At 41.2% G+C, this 21863-nt stretch overlaps 1 protein-coding gene across 1 annotated transcript in view; it reads left to right on the forward strand.

Annotated features, from left to right (window-relative positions):
* The window catches only part of SNTB1 (syntrophin beta 1), a 110407-nt gene that overhangs the window by 65969 nt on the left and 22575 nt on the right, over positions 1-21863 (forward strand). The window contains exon 3 of the mRNA XM_050319207.1: positions 2580-2787. Within this exon, the coding sequence (XP_050175164.1) occupies positions 2580-2787 (208 nt within the window). The remainder of the gene's footprint in view (positions 1-2579; positions 2788-21863) is intronic.

Raw genomic sequence — 21863 nt, forward strand, 5'->3', positions numbered from 1 at the left:
ATACTTAAATAGTCACCATGAAAGGAAATACACTTCGATGAAGCAAAATAGTTGTTTGTATGTTAATCCACTTACTTTAAGGAAGAATTTTCAAATTGGAGGTAAGCAAGTTGCCATTTGGAAGCTCTTTCAGATATAGATAATTTATATTTAAACCAAATCCTGCTACAACTCTAACTTGTAAAGAAATCACACAAGTTTGCTGCTGCTCCTTTGCAACTGAAAAAGCAGCACGTTCTTCTCAGTTTTTATAGTCCGTGTTCAGCACTTTGTTTACTGCTTGATGTGCCGTGACTTTGTAGGTGGCAGTTCCCATATAGCAACCACGGGCTGTGTAAAGAGCATTGCTTCGCACCATGCATATGGTGCATTAACATTTTTCAAAACCAGCACATCTGCTGGTTCAAATAATGTTCAAATAATTTTTGTTTTTAAAAGAAGTATTAAAATGGGAGACAGAGTGCTGAAAATCCTGATTGCTACTCCTGGCCTTTTCTGGGTTTTTCACTCTTCCTCTTTTTTTGGTGGTGAAATGGGGATGCTGTCACTGACCTGATCTGTAAAATGCTGTAATATCTCCTGCCAAAAAGTACTCTGTAGATAATAAACAATATTTCACTGATTACCACAGTGTACTTTGAAAATCCAAGCCTGCATAGTTTGTTTTCATTGATGGCTGCCTACAAGAACAAGCTCAAACTCCAGTTCAGATGGCAGTGAGAGAGCAGTATTTCTAATGGAAAGACAGACCAAGTTGCGATAGCTGTGCATGACCATAATAATCAGTGAATACAAATGGCTAAATCATAACCATCAGGGAGATGGTTTTTCTCCCAGTTCAGAAAAAGTGAGAGTGTGATTGGGAACATGCCTGTCTATAAACATAGTTTTCTTATTCACGAGACCAGCATCATCTGACAAGGAATTTTACTTTTGGTACCTAAGTTGAATGTTTGGAGCATCCTGGAGCAACTAAATAAGAACCTTTATCTTCAGACAGTGCTGAGCTGCAGCAGCTTTACTGAGGAATCATGCATTACTGTGCTGGCTTAGCACTTTCTGAAAAATCAGCCCACATTTTAAGCTATCCAGTGATTTAGGACCCTGAACAGTTCAGCTGCTGAGTTTGGAAAATCATGACCTTTTCTATCTTTAGAACAGTGTCTACATGGAGACCTCCCCTTCCCAAAATGGACAAACATGAAACCATGTTTGTCTGAGTCCCAGAGAGCTGTGCAGATAGAGTCACCCTCTGTTCTGGATTCTGCTCTGGTTTAACCAATTAATTAAAACCTCTTAATTGTTAGTTAAGCTCCAAATTGCAGGACTTCGTAATTGCATAACAAATATTTGCATTACAGTACTGTTTTGAACCTCAACCTGAATAAATTCCACTGAACTAATTAATGTTCTGCTGCAGAAAGGAGTCATTGTGTGTCCCAGAGATTGGGCAGCCATACTCAGGACAGAAGTATGTGCTTAGGCTCAGATCCCAGGTCGAATTTGTGAGAGTAACATTCAGGGGAAGTCACTGTACCTTTATAATGAAAAAACCACAAATGTGATACAGAATTGAGTGATGGGCAATGACCAGAGCTTGGTTTTATAATTGCCACATAAAGATAAACAAGACTATTACTTTGTGGGTTATTTAACAAATGTTCAAGTAAAAATGACCCACAAAGCTATAAAGAGCACACAAAGCCCTACTAAATAACTAATAACTTCACTGAGAACAAAGCTGAAATAGCTGTAGCTGCCTGTCAAAGCACTTTTGTTGTTGTTGTTAGCAAAGGTGTTGGCACATGTCCCATAACCACAATGAACAGGATTCGTTTTCCTGAAAACTGTGTTCGTTTGTGCCTTTCAAACCACAGTGGTGGGATAGAAACCCACAGGATGGTCTAGTAGGCATAGTTTTTTTGGAAAAAAAAATCATCTCCTTCCACAGGAAAATCTGTAAAAGATGCCTGCCAGCAGCAGTCATATGATTGTGGTTAGCACTTTCTTGCTGCCACTGTTAGCAGGATCTAAATGGAGCATTGAGCATGCGGTAACTCCTGGAGAAGGCCAGTTGCAGTAGCCTCTGGCTAATGCATAGTGGTGTCACTGAAATCACAGTGCAGTCCTAAGAGAATGTCTCTGTTTGGGATGAGGAGTGGTTTTCATTTATCTCTGGAGGTGTAAAGTAAACACAGTGAAAAAGTCTGATTGTGCCATGATGCCCAGCTAAAGAAGGCAGCCACTTATCCCTGGCTTCTCAGTCACCTGCCATGTGTTTCTGGGTGGCTGCCATGGGAGTGAATGGTGCTGTTGCCTTCATATTTGAAACTCCTATTGATCTGCTGTATATGGGGTTGCATCAGCATTGGCAAATCCCCTTCTCAAGGATTTTATCATAATGCCAGTAGAGACCTGGCTTTAGTTCAGGATCCTACTATATCCAGGTGTTGTAAAGGTAAGTTTTTAGTGCTAGTATCATTCTTTTTAACTCACTGATATCACTAAGAGAGGTAATAAATTTAGCTGCCTAACAGTGTATGAATGAACATAATGTTTCCCCCCCCCCATTTTTCTAGAATTATTGAAGTTCATTCACCTGATGCCAAGCACACCGTGGTGCTCAGGAGTAAGGATTCGGCGACAGCCCAGGCCTGGTTCAATGCCATCCACTCCAGTGTCAATGAGCTCATCCCCAGGGTGATTGCAGAGGTCAGAGACCAGCTGGGTAAAACAGGGATTGCTGGAAGTCGAGAGATTAGGCATCTAGGCTGGCTTGCAGAAAAGGTAATGAAAACTATTCTTATTTTCTTTTCTAAACTCACTATGTCTTGAACTCTGTTCCTGAATTCAGACTTGTCTGGAAGTGGAGAGACTAAATGAGATTCTGGGATTTGATTTAGCTTTCCTTGAAGACCTTTCTTTTCTTAACATGTCAGTTTTTGTGCTTTAAAAACCCCAAACAATTAGAAAACTAGAAGGTCCCTGTAGTCTTTGCTTCTGTATGCCAGTTAGCAAAGACTTTCCTAGGAGAGCGAAAAAAGTGTCATGTCAAGTTCAGGTATGGGACATGAGTCACAAAAACTGACCAGCCCCGAGCTCCCCTGCTCTTATGAGTCACCTCCCTGCTCCCAGCTTGGGAAGTACCCACTTACTTGGTCCATGGTGTACCCCTGTGCTGTGCGTGGCCACGGGAACTGGGTGTGGTCTGGAGTATGAGGTGGCATCCCCATTAAGCCTAGGAGCTTGTTCTTTAATTGTAATCCTGCATTTGAACTGAGCATTGTAGAAGGCTGAGCTTGCAATGGCAACTCTTGTCCATCTTGCAAAGTTTTGAGTATCAAAATGTTTTACACCACAGGGGGAACCTGGTGTTTAGTTCAAAAGTAGTTTGGGATCTGTTGACCTGTGGGAAGACCACCCAATGAATGCAGCAGTATGAAATGATCTGGTTTTAAATCAGTAGTCTCAAAATTTGTTTTAGGCACTGTACCAACTGATAAGTGTGGATTTACTTCAGTAACAGTGTTAGAATTGTGCCTAGAAATAATTCCCATCCAGCTACTGCCTGGGCAGCTGTTCAGAGCATCTGTGCCTCTCCAACTGGAGTGTGTGGAAAAATGGCCCCTATGTACACACTGCCCTTTCAACCCATGCATCCAGGACAGATGTGGAAAACTGACTGCAATTGCCCTGAAAAAAGTTATTGTATGTTTTAACTCAGTTTTGGATTTTGTAGATGAAAAGACTGGAGCCACAGGCACAGGTGCCATATTTCTACCTATTGTCCTTTAAGAAGGCACACCATTAATTGTTAGCAAAACACGGGTCAGTCCACACAACTTGCAGTGACACAAAGATTACAAAACTTTTCAGGCAGATTTTGTATGTTTTCCTGTCCTTCCCTCCAAGCTTGCCAAGTGGGGCTGACAGCACAATTCTGTGGCTTTGTGCTGTAAAAGATGTAAAAATTTTGGGAAATAATTTGGTGTTACAACACCAAAGAATTGGTAAGTAAATTTTAACAGTATTAAACTGTACAATCATGAAATCTTTAATCTTGTTTTCCCTTTTGTTTTTCTATAAACTTATGAAAAGCTGAATGTAAGAGGCTTTTTCTGTTGCAAAATCCTCTCCTCTGAAAGGTTAACTGCTCTGTAGCAGATCATATAGATCTTATAAGTATAATAGTAACAGATCATCTTAAATGGACACATGGCATGCTTCTGGTTTATGAGTTTTCTCTTCTTACTGTTAATACACAATATCCCATTCACATGCTTTTTTCTCCTTTCTTTTTTTTTTTCCTTTATTGACTGAAATCTTATTTCATGTTACTTATTATAGACCATTTCAAGGTCTTGATGAAATTTAATGGTGAAACTTGGTTTGCCTTTATTGGGGTCATGCTGTGGCTCTGTGTATGTTCCAGTGTATTTACAGTGGCTGTCACCAAGAATTAGCCTTGAGAGATTTGCAGTGACACTGTTACTAAAAATCCAGCATGTTTTTCTCACTAAAAGCCCTCCAGAACTGTTCAGTAGTAATGGAATGAGGTCAGAAGTTCCCACCTTCCTCTAATGTTGGAGACCTGTTGAAAAGTAGAGAAAATTCCTACATATGGTAAAAAGCAATGTGACATTTCTTTTCTTTTGTTACTGGACTGTGGGCTGTAAAGCCTGGATTGAAAGAGTGATAGCCTGCAGGGTGGGAGAAGAAGGTGCATATACTGTATATATGAAAACTCTTTATAACTGTTTCAGAGGAGGTGTTCAAGGCAGCTAGAGGAGGTGCTGACCACAGATGCTCCTTGTGTGAAACCTGGGTTTGTCAGCAGGGAGGGATTAAATTCTGCAGGGATTTATGGGAGCACACCATAAATACCAGTGTGGTTGGTTGACCCTGGTGGGACACCAGGAGCCCACCAAAGCTGCTCTACCATTCCCTCTCTTCAGCTGAGTAGGAGAGAGAAAATAAAAGAAAGGCTCGTGAGTTGAAATAAGGTCAGGGAGAAGTCACTCACTGATTGCCATCATGGGCAAAACAGACTCAACTTGGGGAAAAATTAATCTAATTTATTACCAAACAAGCCAGAAAAGGGTAATGAGAAAATAAACCCCAAACTTAAAAATACACCTTCCCCTGCCCAGGGGGGAAGGTGTTTGCCAGACTCAACTGCACATGCGATTTTCTCTACCTTTCTTCCCTCCCTGTGGCACTGGGGCATGGGAATGGGGGTTGTGGTCCTTTCATCTCCTTCCTCCTCAGGGGCAGGACTCCTCACACTCCTCCTCTGCTCTAGCATGGGGTCACAGAATCACAGAATATGCTGAGTTGGAAGGAACCCTCAAGGATCATTGAGTCCAGCTCTTGGCCCTGCACAGGACCATCCCTAAGTCACACCACGTGCCTGAGAGTATCATCTAGGCACTTCTTTAACTCTGTCAGGCTTGGTGCTGGGACCACTTACCTGGGGAGCCTGTTCTAGAACCCAACCACCCTCTGGGTGAAGAACCTCTTTCTAATATCCAACCTAAACTTCTCCTGACACAACTTCAGGCCATTCCCTCTGGTGCTGTCACTGGTCACCACAGAGAAGAGATCAGTGCCTGCCCCTCCTCTTCCCCTCATGAGGAAGTTGTAACTGCAGTGAGGTCTCCCCTCAGTTTCCTCTTCTCCAGGCTGAACAGACCAAGTGACCTCTGCCACTCCTCCCTCTCCAAGGAGACAGTCCTCCATGATCTTCTCCAACATGAGTCCTTCCCATGGGCTGCAGCTCTTCACAAACTGCTCCAGTGTGGATCCCCTGCAGGGTCTCAAATCCTGCCAGCAAATCTGCCCCAGGGTGGGCTCCTCTCTCCATGGGTCCACTGGTCCTGCCACGAGCCTGCTCCAGCATGGGCCTCCCACAGAGTCAAAAAAGCATCTTAGACTGCAACTTTTAAGACAGCTATTATGGCATCATATTATGTTACTGACATAGCATATCCTTACAGTGAATTCTCGGCAAAATGGAATGACTGTTCCTCTGCTTGTTTGGGGAATGCAAAATGTAATCCCATAGATATTTCACTGTAATTTGCTGTGATTACTCTCTGCTTTCATTAAGCTATTTCCTGGTTTGACATTTTTTATATGACTCTGCTCTAAACTTAGCTCTAAACTTCAACCTTCATGATACTACAAAAATAGATTCATTAGGGAGCCTCCCTCAGTGGGTAACGCTGAAATAAGTAGTAGGTTATCTAAGGTACTAAGCAACTGCACGCTAATGGGATTCTACCACCTTAACTGAACTTCCCTGTGAAGACAGCCCTAAATTTGTGGTCTTCAGCCTGAAACATTCATTGTGCAGATCCCTTTCAGGTCCCTGGCTGTGCCCTGGGGTGGGCAGCGAGAGTCCGTCTGCAGGTAAAGCAGAGAGCTCTGCATCACTTTAAGAAAGTAAATGCTCACTGTGGCCTTCTTATAGATAGGAGAAAACAGCCAGAAGCAATCATTAGAGATTCCATATTCCCTCTTTTTATTAAGGAAATAACCTTGTCCTGACCTTGACTTTATGAGGAGGGTTTCTAAAGCTGACCAAGGATTAGGGAGTTGTATTAGTCACCAGCATCCTCAATCTTCTCTGTAACTAAAAGAAATATCACGTACTGGTTTGTAATGAAGTGTGTGCACTCCTCATCACCTTGTATTTCCTGTAGTTGTCTTTTCATTTCAGCAAGACCTGTGCAATAAACAATCATGCAAAGCATGAGGGAACAGTTACGTGTGGATTTTATTATTTCCAGGTCCTGGATTTTTTTTACTGCTCTCTATAAAGATACTTTTAGCACCTAAATATAAAAAAACAAGTTAGTAATGTCATCCAAACTGAGGAGCATTTCCATGTGTGTGTTAATTGTTCCTCTTCTTTCCAGAAATGCTTTCAGTCCTTGTAGAAATGTCTTCTTCAGCTTTCTTTCCCCCAATTTTTTAATACTTCTGTACATCTCATGACTTAATAGAGGAGCTGAAACAGGAATTGCTGCCCTTCTCCTTATGCTTATCAACGTACCACTGAGTACCTTCAGGAGAGTTCGTTGAGGAGCGAATTCTGAGGAGAGCTAAAACACTGAGGAAATGGTAGTTTATTTTATCACTCTCTAACGTCTGCTCCAGTAGACCAAGATATCATTGGCAAAAGCTTTATCTAAATTTTTACCTCTTTAATGCAAACACAAAAAGGTGTTCTGGCAAAAGGGGTTTTGCAAAGGTAGCTTTTGCCAATTCAGCAGTCAGCCACGCAAGCAAAAGCATTCAGGGGCAGCTGAAGCTGTAGCCAGGCGCCAGCTTCAAGCTGGGTCAGTGAAAAAAAAACCCCAAAATAAATGAAACACTGAGCTGTACATCTCTCCCTGTCCTCTCTGCACCAGTGACACTTCAAATGTAGGTTTGGAAGAAGAAGAAAGCACTTCTGCAGCCAGAGACTGTTTTCTTCTCTGGATGTCAAATGTCTTACAGGCAGTGGACTTTTTAAAATTATCTCAAAGCTCCTTTGAGAAACTTAAAAAGAGGAGATGCTGCAAGTTGTCTTTTAGAATGTTAATTTTTGAAGCTACAGAAAAAAAGGCTCTTACGGGCTTTTCTCATTAGATCTTAACCCCAGCACTTGGTTTCTGTTCATGTTGCTCTGCCTGGACAGGGCAAGTGTGTTGCTGCTTCCTCAAATCTGGTGTGGGTTTCAGAGGTAAGAAAAGACCTGATATTGGAGGGGAAATAACCAAAGCAGCACGGTGAACTGGAGTTGTTTTTCAGCTCCTGACACTATCTCCAAAATGAAAAGTGTGTTAATATATTGCAGGCTGTTCCATCTCCTCAAACCTTAGATAACCATATCATTGTGTTCACGCTGAAGTGCGAGGCAATCACAGCAGAGTGATCTTCTCCAGTATCGAGCTGTATGTTGCAGTATTATATTTATCTTCCTGCTCTCACTCTAATTCAGAGGAGTTAGTGATAACAGAAATATTGTGAGACGTGCAAGCTGTCCAAACAAGATTTAGGCAAATGACATGGAAGTGTATTTGAGGTTGTTTTTTCTCCCCAGTGTGAAATGAAAATGTTTCTGTTTTACCATTTCCTTTGAAAGCATGTTCACTGGTTAGCAAAATAAGTAGACAGCAACAGAGCTGCATTGTTATTCTCATCACAGACAAATGAATTTTCAAAGTGAAGATCTTCAGTTTTAAAGTTTTATATAATTTCCAAATTGTAAAAGTGAGCTTAAAATGCCTTTGCATGAGAAACCCACCAGCCCATACATCACATGGTTAAAATATTTTACCATTATTTAACATTATGAATCTGATTTTTTCTGATTTTATTTATATCTATTTATACCTTCCCTTGAAGCACAGCATCTGCTAGGCAGCATTTTAAAAAAGATGGCACAGCCATGTCTGTGGTTGTAGCTGGTTCCCCTTAGCACTGCTAGCTCTTCCATCATGGTGGTGGCAGTGCTGGTAGAAAACTCCTTACTTTTGGAGGTTCACCATTAGCTTTCTGCAGGTTTTATGACAAAGGCAGATCCCAGTGCAAGACAAGTAGTGAGAACGTGTGGCCAGGAGGAGGGGGTCAGGAAGCTGCTGCTTCAGTTAGGCAGCGTGTAACTCCTCCTCTGGGGTGGCTGCCTCGTCAGGCTGCACAGTCTGAACCAGCGGCATTTTCAGGAATAAAATCTAAGTTATACTAATCCCCAGGTCTTTTTTCTGGGCCTGGAAAATACCTGTGCATGTTTAGGCTGAGATTGCAGCGAGCTTTGGGTTGTACTGTTCTCAACCCAGTACAAATCAGTGTATTATTTAACCAGATAAATAACCTGCTAGAAACATGGATATGTGGTGAAAAACTTACTACTGAAGTGCCTAACTTATTTGCAAGTAAATTACACATTCCTATAGTGTGGTCTTCTATGAAATATTTAGTCTCTACAGGGATTTTTTTCCCCTCTCTTCTGTAAATCCCTCTTTTCTTTACTAATGATCTAGGCAGGTTTGGAAATATTACCCAACTATAATGCCCAGGAAGAAGAGCAAGGCAATTTGGCCCTGGCCTTCTGTTAGAAGTTAGAGAGGGATGCAATTTCTCATATTGATAATTTATATCTGGTCATAATCTTAAAATTAATCTGACCGTTTGGAGATGATATATACTTCAAATTGGAAAACCTTGTGTCCTAAATTAGAAATTGCACTTTTAAATAGCAGCTAATGACTTGCTGTGGAGCACCTACATCCAAGTGAAGAATCCTGCTTTTTTCCCATGTCACTTAACCTTGCAGCCTATTAATACCAGAACATATTTGTTTGCTTTGTAAAACACCAGAACAGAGCTCTTAATTACATTAACAGTCTCATTATCTGGGATAACGATCAGCCTGTTCTTAGGAAAGACGTAAACCTGAAATAGCATGAAGAGTAATTTCCTCTTCCAGCTTCAGCAGGGTTTCTCCACAGGCTACTTTTATCAGCAGTGACATCGTTCTCTTCTTGCTTTAGGTGTGTTCGGTAAATGGCTACATTAAGGAAAACTCAGGCTGAAAACAACCTTTTCATTCACTGTACTGTTCTAAAGGCTTTGCCAGTCTTTATCCATAATACACATGCTATTTTTTTGCCATACCAGTGAGTGACAAAGAAATCATAAAATTGAGTCAGGTAAACGTGCTGCAAGGGGTTGGAAAGAACAATAAGTAAATAATGAAGAATTGTAGGAAAATGGTGGTAAATGCATGAAGGACCTAAACTCGAAAGTTTGTATTTCTGCACTACTGTTGACTGTTATAGTGAAGGAAAACCCCTCTATTAGATAATTATGGAGCACAGTTATATAGCAAATGAGCACCCTTGTGCCTTCAGGTGTGAGATTATTCCTGCAAAATTGAGCTGCATTTTAAACTAGGCCCTATCCTCTTGCCCTTCCAATGAGGGCTGCATTAGTTCTGGTTGGATCCCAGCAGAGGTAGTCACACCTTTCCCAAATTCCCTCTGCCTCAGTTGTGATCTAACCATTCTTATAGCTGACTTAAACTTTTTCCATAAAAAACAGTGTATTGTTATCACTGTTCCTGTGAACCCCAGGAATGATGAGAAAGTTCCCTTTTATAGTGATCTCGCCCTGAAGCTTTATTTAACTTCTCCCTTCCTCTGTCAGGAGGAATTCTGAGCCCAAAGATGTGGCTCCTGCTCTGGCAGCTGTGCCTGTGCAGGCAGGGGGACATGAACCACAGGTGGGACCTGTGGTGGCCCATGGCTGTGCTGTGAGAGGGACCTCTGCAGACGTCTGGTCAGCAAACCCAGGGCAGGGTTTGAGAGGGGAAATGATAACGCTGTAGCTTGGATGGAGGAGCGGATGCCAGAAGGAAATGGGGAGTTCAGGGCCTCTTTGGGGTGTGGGAGCTGTTTGCCTTGGTTTCTCCAGCATGATAAGGTGGTGGGACCACGTCCCAGTGTGGTCCAGAGCACATCCTGGTGTGTCCCTGAGCACTGGCTGTTTTAACAGTGTGGCTGCCATGGCATGAATACTTAGCTCTTTCTTCTAGATAACCCAAACTGGAGCTGCTGTCTGGCTGGGTTGGATTTTGCTGGATAAGGTGCTTTCCAGATTTTGGTAGATGAGGAATTTTATTCCTAGATCTTGCTAAATTTTCAGGATGTTGGGTCAGCTCACCTTTTGTGGCTTCACAGGTTTGAAAGTCTGTTTGAACATATTTGCAGTAAAGTTCAGTTGGGAAAAAAAGCAGCAAAGATATAGGTATGATGTGAAGGAAGGCTTTGATCCCCTTCCTTCAGAGCCAGGAAAAGGCTTCCTTTTTTCTCTCAGCCTCTGACAGAAAATATTGCAAGAAAGACAGTGAAGAAATCAGAGACAGTGATGCTCCTTGGTTTTCAAATGTGATTTAAATGCAACATGATCCCCTTAATAAAACATGTGTTGCATAAGGAAGCAGAGACCTCTACTTAACCCAAATCGAGCCCTGCTGTCAGTGGGGAGTAGAGCGTGCCCTTCCAAATTATTTTAAGCACTTAAGTACCAGAACAACTGGTCTACTTCTGCCCCAGTGTGTTTCTGTCTCCTCTCTCTGATGCAAGTGGAGTGTCAGCAGTGGTGGGTCAGGAAAGGGGAGTGCCAGTTCTTGCCCAGCTGTGGGATGCAGGGTGGGAGAAAGCATGAGGTTGAGGAAGGTGTGGAGCTCATCCTGGGCATTTGGAGATGCTGTGGAGTGGTTGTCCAGGGTGAGGAGGCTTCTGTAAGGGCCATGCTTTGGGGGCAAACTCAGCTGAAACAAAGAGCAAGGCAAATGCAGTCTGAGCAAGAGGAAAGCCCTGAGCCTTGACCCCACTGACTGCACTGACCCGAGCAGCCCTGTGGACACCCTTCGGCCCCTACATCCCATGTCACTTGTATGAAACAAGCAGAGTTACTCTTACATCTCCAGGGCTGATGTGCCCTGAGCACATATTGGTGCAATGTGAGGGGTGCTGGGAAACAGTTTTGCAAGAGCTGTGCCCTTGCACTCTGTTTGCTTGTTTGTCTGCATTTCTGTGATTACAGGCTGCATGTAAGAAGCTTGAAAGGAAAGGGATTGTCTATCTTAGAAAATCCTACATTTCCCAAACATTAAGTTCCCATCAAGCTGCATTTTCTCTGTTCAAAGTTACCTTGTTCTCATTTGCTGGTTTTTGTCTCCTGAAGTTAAAAATCATGTTCAGGGGAATGGAGGGGCCCGTTAGGGGTGTGTTGACCTTCAGGCTTTGCCCAATATGAATTCCTCTCACCCCAGTCATCGTTTTGTTTTTTTTCTAGCACAACAATACTCCCATTTCAGCTTTTTGATTAATGGCATGAATAAATAGATCAGAAAGCAGCAGAATAGGCCATAAAAAAAGCCTCTTCTCTCTGCTCTGCAGCCATTCTTTCCCCAGGTCCCTCAGCTGTTCCTCAGGGAAAACTTCTGCCAAAAATGGAGCTATTCTTAGTAAAAATATTCTAATTTAGAAGGAAACATTTGGGGTTTTCCCCTGTCTTTTTGCATAGTATTGCCCCATCCTGCTCACCCACTCAATCAGGTGTGCTGTCTCTACCCACAAGTGCTTTTAGGACAGATGAGCTGGTTAATGTTTGAGGAGTGTTGCAGAAGAGCAGACTGTCACTGCTGGTACAAGTAGAAGAAGTATATGCTGTTTTGCTAAACAACTGTTAACAGAGAAAAATAAACAGATTTTCCAAATATATCTTGAGGAGAAGTCACATTTTCTGTTGGAAAGAAGGATTGACCTTTGGAAGAATAAGAGAGCTTAAAAAAATAGTGAAGAAGGAAAAGTTATATGCATTATAATTTTCAACATGGCAAGACATTCACTCAATGCAAACTCTACAATTCCAGTTCAATTTTTATGCTCAACCTCTGTTTATGTAATAAGTTCCTAGGGCTATTAATACCAACACTTTACCTTATTATCAAATCCTGTAAAAATAAAATTATACCCATAATACCACAACATCCCTTACAAAAATGTGTGATTAGACAATTATATTGCAACACAGCAACTCTGTAGACTGCAGGGAGGTGTTTCTCTTGCAGTCTAATTGTTGTATCAATAGCATTTTCAACACCCTTGGTTACTGGGGAAGAAAGAACATGCTGATACCATATGTAAAATAGCATATTTTGAAGTTCTGATTTCAGGGCCTGACTGTGGCAGAAGTACCTGAGTTATGAGTAAAATCCGTGTAATAACTGTACTTGAAACAAATCCGCAATTGAAAAGGTTTCATGTATCATTCCTCTCCTCTCTCCCACTCTTAAACTAATGATTGTTTTATTTTAGTTATTTTAAGATGGGAAATGTTTTGACAATGGAGTTTTAACTAAAAGAAATAATAGTGCTGATTAAAAACAAAAAATCCATTTATTTCCTTCTCCCAGATTCTTCAGTTCTGAAGATTTATTTCTGCCTGCAGAATTATTCCCTCTGCTTAAATGGACAGTAATTGATAGTGCACATCATGATAATTAGTCTAATGAGTCTCCTAAACCCCAAACCCCACAGCTACCTCCAAGCTCCACATTGTCTTTACTGTAACGTAAATAAAAGCTTTAGGAAAGGACTGAAAAAAAAAATTGATAGTGAGGGAGCCTCCTTACCCTCTCCAAGGGATTTCCTCTACTCATTTTTAATGAGGCCCGTATTAGTTGTCATTTGTACCTTCCCTGATGAATAGTTTGGAAGAAAAGCTTTCTCTGTTCACAGCGAAATTTGTGCCAAGTTGCTGACCTTTGCTTTTGGTGAGACCTCATTTGAGTCTTAGTCCCAAGCCCAAACATATTGTTGGATCAATCGTGTTGATTTTTGGCTCAGATAGCAATGCGCGGGTAATGAGTTGTACTGTGTACACATTAACCTCAGACCTGGCAGAGCTTGTGCCAGGCACAGAGCAAAGATGTGCTGGGGCTGCAGGAAAGACATACAGTGCTGGCATCTTAATAGAAGGAGACAATTAAAAACAGTAGAACAGTATCACAGGTTCATTGCTTGTGGGATGTAGGATTTAATCAACGCTAGAAAAACAAACTGCCTTCTCTCTGTTTGGAAAAAAAAACACCCTCAACACCATAAAAGTGCTTTATGAACTGTGAAATAGAGAGGAAAGCCTGAATGTTTAAACAGTAAGACAATGATTCTACTACCTAAAGGGAACCTACTTCAGGGAACACCTTTGAATGACTTTAGATTTAACCTTGTCAGAGCTTATGATCTATTGACTTTCATGGCATTGCGAGGAATTTGGGAGCATTGATTTTTTTTTTTTTTTAAATTAGTAGATACCTTATTTAGCAATACTTTAGAAAAATTCTCCTTTCTTCACAAGTAAAACTCCTAAGACCAATTGTTGAATTACCACAAACAGCCAGCATCGCTGTTTCTGAGAATTTCAAAAAGTAACATTTCTCTTGAAGGACCAGATTTTTGACCTCATTTTATAATTGTAAATCTAGGGAGAGACAGAATTTTGCTAATGATCCTCATGGAGAGATAGACCACAGTCCCACCGTGCACAATATCCTTCTCCTGACTGTTTTCCTCACTTAAAGTATTAGGAAAGAAAGAAGAGTTGGTCAATTACTACATAAGAAAACATTTTCAGTTTTAGGGTAAGCCCTAAGCAACCAGTTGCAGGGGACAGAGAAATAGAGACAGAATAAATTTGATTTCTACAGATCACACACAATTTTGTGTCCTCCTCTTTGTGCAATGAAAACTGATCAATAAGGCTGAAAGACCGTTACTGCTTCAAATATAAAATCCAGTGAAATCAAATGGAAAAAAACCCAAAGTGCAGAGAGATGCAATCTTTGGTGTTCACATTAGACTTGGATGAAAGATAGGAAACAGATGAAAGGGACAGGGTGGGAAGGGGGATCAGGGAGTAGGAACATCCAAACCAGAATCTTCTAGAAGAGCAAAGTTCTTTAGAGGTATGAGAACCTGCCCCATCCTTGCACTGTTCCTGGTAGAGCTCCCCAAAGATGAAACATTTCTCTGATCTGGAGAGGGTGGTCATGAAAGTAGTGAAGTGGCCTCACACTCACATGAGGCATTGAGAACTTACTCTGTCAGACATACAAGGAATCAGAGAAATTAGGTCACACCTGACCTCATGGAGAAGAGCCTGTTGGAATTATAGTGGATTTTTTCCAACACTAGCATGGCACACAGAAGTCATGAAATTTCAACAGATGTATGGTACACCATCCTTAGTCTTAACCACTCAGTAGTATCCGTGGAAGTCTCTGCAGCTGATTTTAGAGCTGTGCTTGCTGAAATGTTCCATGAAATCACTTTTTTTTCTTTTTTTCTTTTTGGTCTAATAGAGTTACAAAGTATTTTTTTCTTCTAACAGCTTTTTTTCAGAAAAGTCAGACAAGAGCAGTGGAGTCACAGGTGTAACAAGCAATAGAAGTTAAACTTTTTGGTGATGGGAATCAGAAGAGTCATTGCTAAAAGAGGTAGTTCTTAGATGTCAGTCACACTGTTACAAACCGGGAGCCGTTTTGTCAGCAGCTCCAGCAACTTCAGCAAAAGCACAGCCATTCTCACCAGCTCCAACTGCAGGATTGTTGAGGACCGTCTTGGAGACCTAGGAGGATACCCTGGAACACTTTCTTAACTACAGGGATTTCTGCTCCCTCCTTTAGAAGGGCATATTGACTTGTACAGAGTGCCTGTTCAACAGTCAGGGTACAAATAAGGGGTCTGAAGCCAAAGTGCTGTTTCTTTTGGTGTATGTCTGAAGGACTGTGTGGGGGTTTGGGCCTTCTGCTCCCAATGTTGGGAGCTGCTGTTGAAGACAAATGGACCTACCAAAGGTTTTCCTGGGATGTTATTTGGATTCCCTGCGTTTCAGGTGCTCTTACAGTAACAGTAACCCTTCTGGAAGGAAGCACCTGGGTTTTAATCACTGACGACTGTTAACCCACAGAGAAGATTCCCAAACTGTGTGAACACATTGTGTTATTGTTGGAGTTCCTTTTGTTTATACATTTCTACTGAGCAAATGCTGCTGTGCAAACATTCATTTGTTGATCTTGTGCTGAAAATAGTTGCAGACATTGGCCAGAGTAGCTGCCGATGTGTAGTGTGGCTATAGCTGCTTTTTTGTACTTCATGCTGGAAATACCAGTGATGTTTATGGAAATGGCTCTAAAAGGTTCACTTTGAGGAGAAGCCTGCTATGGGAATAGAAGCATACCTATTTGTTTGTAAAATAAAAACTTGTACATTATTATGAAAAGAAGTGTTTTATGGTGTTGTCTCTGGCTTCTTTCACCTTGGGAGATTTACCACCAGTCTCTTCAGGTTGGAGAATGTGTTAAAACTTCATGTTTGAACACACAATACGCATGTATTCATTCCACTTAAAAAATACTTATTATTGATATGTTCTTTGGATCTCTGAATCATAGGATTAAAGAATACATTAACATTCTATCACCTAAAAATTCAAAACAGGGGTTTAAATCTGCTTTGCCAAAACTGCAGGCAGGTATTTACAAGGCAAGGGGAATTGGAAGAAATGGAAGAAGCTGGAAGTATTGCAAAGAGAAGTGTGGAGAGAGGTTGCACAGCTGCATGGGGTAGTGTGAGAACCTTTTACGTGATAGTTTTCTCTGGATGCTCCCTGTTTTTGTGTGTTTTGGGAGAGCTGGCTATTGAGGATAAGCTGACTTGCTGTTGGATTCTTTGCTGTTGCAAGAGTTTGAAACAAGGAAGGGAGCAGCACTGATTGCAGGGTTGAATGTTGTGGTTAATAACATAATAATTACGTTAGTATAAGAGTGCCTAGGTAATAGCCAAACCTGGAATGCCATGGTGTGAGATTACAGCATAAACAGTACCAATAGACTCTGCTCCAAACTATAAACATCTGAGTAGGCAAGGAGAGGAAAGAGGAAACATGGAACCACAAATCAGATGATGTGTCTCTGCTGTGATTTTTGTTCTTGTGGGACATAAGCCAAATGGATGAGTGCAGAAAGATGAATTAGAGCTTGAGAGAAAGGAAGTGTGGGACAGTAACTTTCATAACTCTGTAAGATTAATTCTTCACAGCTGCAAGGAGATCTCAAAGAGAGGAACTTCAGCTTCTCTGTCTTCTTGGCCTTCAGATTGGATAGAGCGGCTGTTTGCACTCATCAAAGGTCACGAATATCATCAGTTGCCATTAGCCTGGACATACCAAATAAGACTTCATTTTCTAGCCCCTTCAAATGGCTTAAAACAGCTGCTTGGATATTTGCAAACACAAGCAGAAGGAATGGGATCACATCCAAGTGAGTGAACAATTCTGAAAAACAGTGACAAGGAGACAAACACTAACTGATAGTGGTTACACACCTGTAGCCCTGTGTGGACATGAAAAGTGGTTCACAGTTTTGGGAACAATAGCATTACAGACCGCTCTGCTAAGAAATGCAGTGTAAGAATACCAATCTCAGAAGTAACACAGACTGCTTTTCTACCAGGGAAGCAAATAACCACCATGTTGCCTTGTGTGAGCCCCAGACGTTATCAGCCTAGTGCCCAGGATTCAGCAGCAGTGAAGGTTAAGTGCATGAGCAGACAGCAACAAATGAACTTTGCTTCTTTCTCTACTCCTTCTATCACTCTGCAGCTCTGCCTCAGCATTCCTCATCACTTGACTGCCCCTTCCTCTGATGTTAGCTGGGTTATCCGAGCATCCCTGCTGTCTGAGGATGTGCTTTTGAGTAAACGGTGCTTTTAAAAGGATGCTAGTTGTATGCATGGAAATGTGGTAATAGCTAGCCTGATTTCCATCTGGCATAATTTAGGAGTAAATCTATTGACGTCAGTAGAATTGAAAGGATATAAATATAATTGAAGTCAGATCCTGTATTTCTAAGGTTAAGCCTAAAAAATGCTGTAACTTACTCTCTCCCCTCTCCACCTTCTTTTCTTTTCTCTTCTCTTTCAATATCTGCCACAAATTTAAATGTCGTAATTGGGATTTCGTCTATTTCTGCCCAGTTTAATCAAGGATCTGTCAGTAGGGAATTTTAGGAGATGCAGAGGTGAAGCCTTGCTGACCCCCTGCCTATCTTTAGAAAACCCCGCTGGCTGCTGGTTCCGAAAAACTGCGGCAGCAGTTGTTCTCTCTTGCCTTGGTCAGTCGTGTCAAGCCGTGTATCTGTAGCTATGTTTAGTTCAGAGCACAGACATGAGGCAGGAATGGAAGCTTTTTGGCAAGCAAAGAACGTGATTTTCAACCCATTCACACGGAATGGTGTTAATTATTAGATTGTTTTCTGACAAATAGTTAATTGTGCCTGACTGTTTTCCATATGGCTAAGAGATAAAAAAGCCTATGAGGACATGTTATTTAAAAATCCAGAAATTTTGGTATGAAACTGCTGGTATGATATCCAATGCAATCCCATTTGCTATACTTCTAAAATGGGTTATGTGAATATTAACATATGACCATGTGATGAAATACAGTTTCTAATTTTCTTTTTGCAGTGTTACTCAACTGGATTACTTAAATTTTTTTATACCAGTATATGTAAGATGTTTAGGCCAGTACAACCTACAGAAGAGATCTCAATTGAAAAGACAAACATTTATCTCTACCTTAGGAATAAAACTGAGAGAAATAATTTGTAAAATTTCCCAGAGACTTCAAGGCAAGTACATTTCTAACACCAAGGGTAGAATTAGGTGTAGTCACTTGGTAATATTCACACGTATTTGTCTTCTTGCAGTTTCCACCTTCTTGTAGGTGCAGAAGTAATAGCAGCTTTGTGATGTTCGTGTTATCCTCAGCCAGTTCATCCTGTAAATGCCTGGCACTTGCTGGCTGGGATGATTTATTAGCCCACAGCAGGAAAGAAACTTCCATTGATCAAATCAGTTGGTTCATGAGATTGTATGTCTGCTGTGCCAAAAATACTTTGGATATGTGATATGTTTGTTAAGAGATCTAAAAAGTCTATTTGCTGTTACCAGGAAGTTCTTAATTTTATTAAATTATGTATTCCAGGTATAGTTCTTAAATCTGAAATCTTAGTTTCCCATTCTAGCCCCAGGTAGATAACCTGTAGCATGCAATCTGGTTATACTAACTTTGGAAATTAACTTTATTTCTCAAAAGTTTTTGTTCTAGAAGAATGTTCATTTCTCAGTAGAATTTTCTGTGAGTAGTTAAATGCTGTAATTACTTAAAAAATATGAAACACTGAGAGTTAGAACCAGATAAAGAGTATTAGCTTTCAGAATTGCATAGCTTATAGCATGTAATTTGCAGATATTTGTAGGGTTTGGGTGTGTAGATTGATGTCCCTAATTGTGTGGGTTTTAGTAATCTGAATAACATGGCACAGCACAAAATCCATTTGTCCCATGTGGCTAATTTAAAGCTCAGCAGAGGTAACTGCCAAGTAGAAGATTCTTTATTTAGATTCCTTGTATGGCTCTGTTAAGTATTCATAGTTTCTATTAACACATGTCCTTCAATATTTGCTATTTTTTTTTGTCATAGATATAGATTAATTGAAGGAGTTGTTGCCATAAGTCCCTGGGCTGTGATCTTGTCAGGTCTTGTAATATAAACGGTATCAGATCTGGGAAAGTGATGCCTCTTGAGAAGTGTCAGCTCACATCCTGACCGTAGGTGCAAACCGTATAGCTTGAATGCTTTTATTTTAGGGATATTTCTTCTACTGCATCTTCTGAAATAAAGAGGCTTTATGAAAGCTGAGCTCTCATTTTTATTGTATGTTCCTAGCCACAGAGAAAAGCTTGAAACTGTGGCATGTCAGCAAAGCAAAAAGGCTTGATGTATCAGCAAGAATTAAAAATGTATTTTAAATACCAAGCAAACCTCAGACGGATTTTCAAGCCCCACTTGACATCCCCAAGGGAGCTTTGGCCGGCTAGAGTTGGTAATGGTGGTTTCCTATTAAAGCTGCCTTGTCAGTTATTTTTGCAACATTAGGTATGTGTGTGTGTTTCTTCATGTACCAGATAGTTAGTGATGACAGCTGTCCAGCAAATCACAGACCAGTGAACTTTCTCTCCTGCATTTTTCCCACTTGCATGTTTCCTCTGTGACCATTGCTCTCCTGAAATTACTTTGGCAGGGTTAGACTAATGACCATCTTAAAACTACATTTAGCTAAAAAAACAGATTTCAGTTTTCTATTAGTCTCCCAAAGCATGTAATGATACCTGAACTCACAGCATCCCCAGGACCACAGTGGCATGTGCTCCAGTAAGGGCAACAATTTCCTAATGGTGAATCTGGTCAAGGACTATGATAGAGTAGCTGGGGATTTCTGTCAGGGAAGGTGTTACAGAACAGTCTAGGCAAATCTTGGGAATGTCCGTCCTCTCCTGAGCAGAGTTAATCTTTCAAGTCATCTAGGAAGTTCCTGGAGTTGTGTGGAAGATAACATCCCGACACAGCTGTTGATGGAGCCAACTTGGGAAGGCACCTCACAGACCTTTTGTTTGGGAACTGGTCGGTGGTGTGATGGCTGGAGGCTGTCCTGGGCACAGCGATCTTGAAATGAGTTTTTGATTTTTGGAGAAGGAGGGGAGTCAGCAGAACTGACACCTTGGGCTTCCAGGGGTGTAGACTTTTGCCTTTCTGGGAGACTGGTTCTTAGAGTCCCACAGGACTGAAGGGCAGAGGGGTCCAGGAAGGCTGGACAGTGTTCCAGGAGCAGCTGTCGCCATGTGCCAAAAGGGATGAAGACCAGCCTGGCTGAATGGGAAGCTTTGTCTGGAACTCAGGAAAAACTGGAGAATTTACGGCCTTTGGGAGAAGTGGCAGTCAACTCAGGAGGACTACCAGCATGTTTTGAGGTTATGCAGGGAGAAAATTGCAAGGGCCAAACCCACGTAGATCTTAATCTGGGTACTGTTGTAAAAGACTGTTGGGGAGCCCAGCTGGTTCTGGGCTCTCAGGAAGCTGAAATCCTGAAGATGGAACTTCTTACACCTGGCAGAGGGTTAACCAGGGACAGTAGGACTGTTAACACAGAGTGGGTTTCCTGTTAGGAATGTCAGCCTATTGTGTTAGGACATGTGGCTGTGTGTCCAATCATGAGTTGTTATGAAGTGCTAAACCAATGCTGTGTGTACATGTGTCACCCCAGAACTGTATAAAGGTAGATGCACTGTTGCAATAAAAAAGCTGGTATCCTGAAACCCATGTCACATCCTGTCTTGACCGCGACAAAAGACAATAAAAAACGTTCCTATAAATACATCAGCAAAAAAAGAAGGGCTAAGGAGAATCTCCAACCTTTATTGGATGTGGGAGGAAGCATAGTGACAAAGGATGACGAAATGGCTCTTTGTCTCATAAGGCCTTTGGTACTTTTGGGTACTGACCTCCTGAATTGAGTTAATGGTTGGAATCAATGATCTTAGAGTTCTTTTCCAACTAAAACAATTCTGTGGTTCCATGATTCTGTCTTCAGCCCTCTTTCTGTAGGCATTTATATTTCTGAACCAGTGATTGGCTTAAGCCTTCTTGGAAGGCAGAAGAGCAATATTCTCAGCTTTTCAGTGGGGCAGGTGGCACTTCTGGTTGGATACGATTTGTCTTCTTTACAGAACCCTTAGAAAAACAACAGATCCTAAATCGAACAGAACTCTCAGAAAAGGCAAAGATTTTAAATTCAGTTTTGTCTTGGTTAAGTAATGAAAGAGAATGAATTGGACATTACATGGAATAGCTGTTCATTTCCTACCTTTACTGGCACCCTAAGATCCACTAATGCATAGATCCACCATGAAGACCTCCTGGATGGTGTCCCAGCTCTCCGTGCTTGTTGCCAAGGTGTAGCAAACCTGTTTGGTGAGCAGAGGTCTCTTGGAGCTCAACTGGGTTTCTGGGGGGGAAAAAAATCATCCTGCCCATCAGAAAATTTTGAATTTGAGAAATTAAAATGGAAATTATGTGTTTAAGTTCCAAGCCCCCTGCCCAGTGCCCCCAAAAGCAGGTATGTTGCTTGAGTATCTTAGATAGCTTGTGGAGGTCTGTTGTGCTGGTGAAGATACAGACTTTCTAGTCATTTTTAAAAAAGGTAATAAAAAAGGTCTCAAATAATTGAATGGCTTTGAAAATGACAACCGGGTAAATAAATAAATAAATAGAAAGACTAATATAGGATTTTTTTGTGATAATTATTTACTTAAGCATCTAAATAAGTAGATTTGGATTTCAAATTGTAACTAATTTTCACCAAATTTTTCAGACATACATGGCTGTTCCACTTTTTTTTTCAAAAT

This window comes from Myiozetetes cayanensis, unplaced genomic scaffold (genome assembly GCF_022539395.1).
Source record: "Myiozetetes cayanensis isolate MyiCay16 unplaced genomic scaffold, myiCay2020 scf1, whole genome shotgun sequence".
Lineage (NCBI taxonomy): Eukaryota > Metazoa > Chordata > Aves > Passeriformes > Tyrannidae > Myiozetetes > Myiozetetes cayanensis.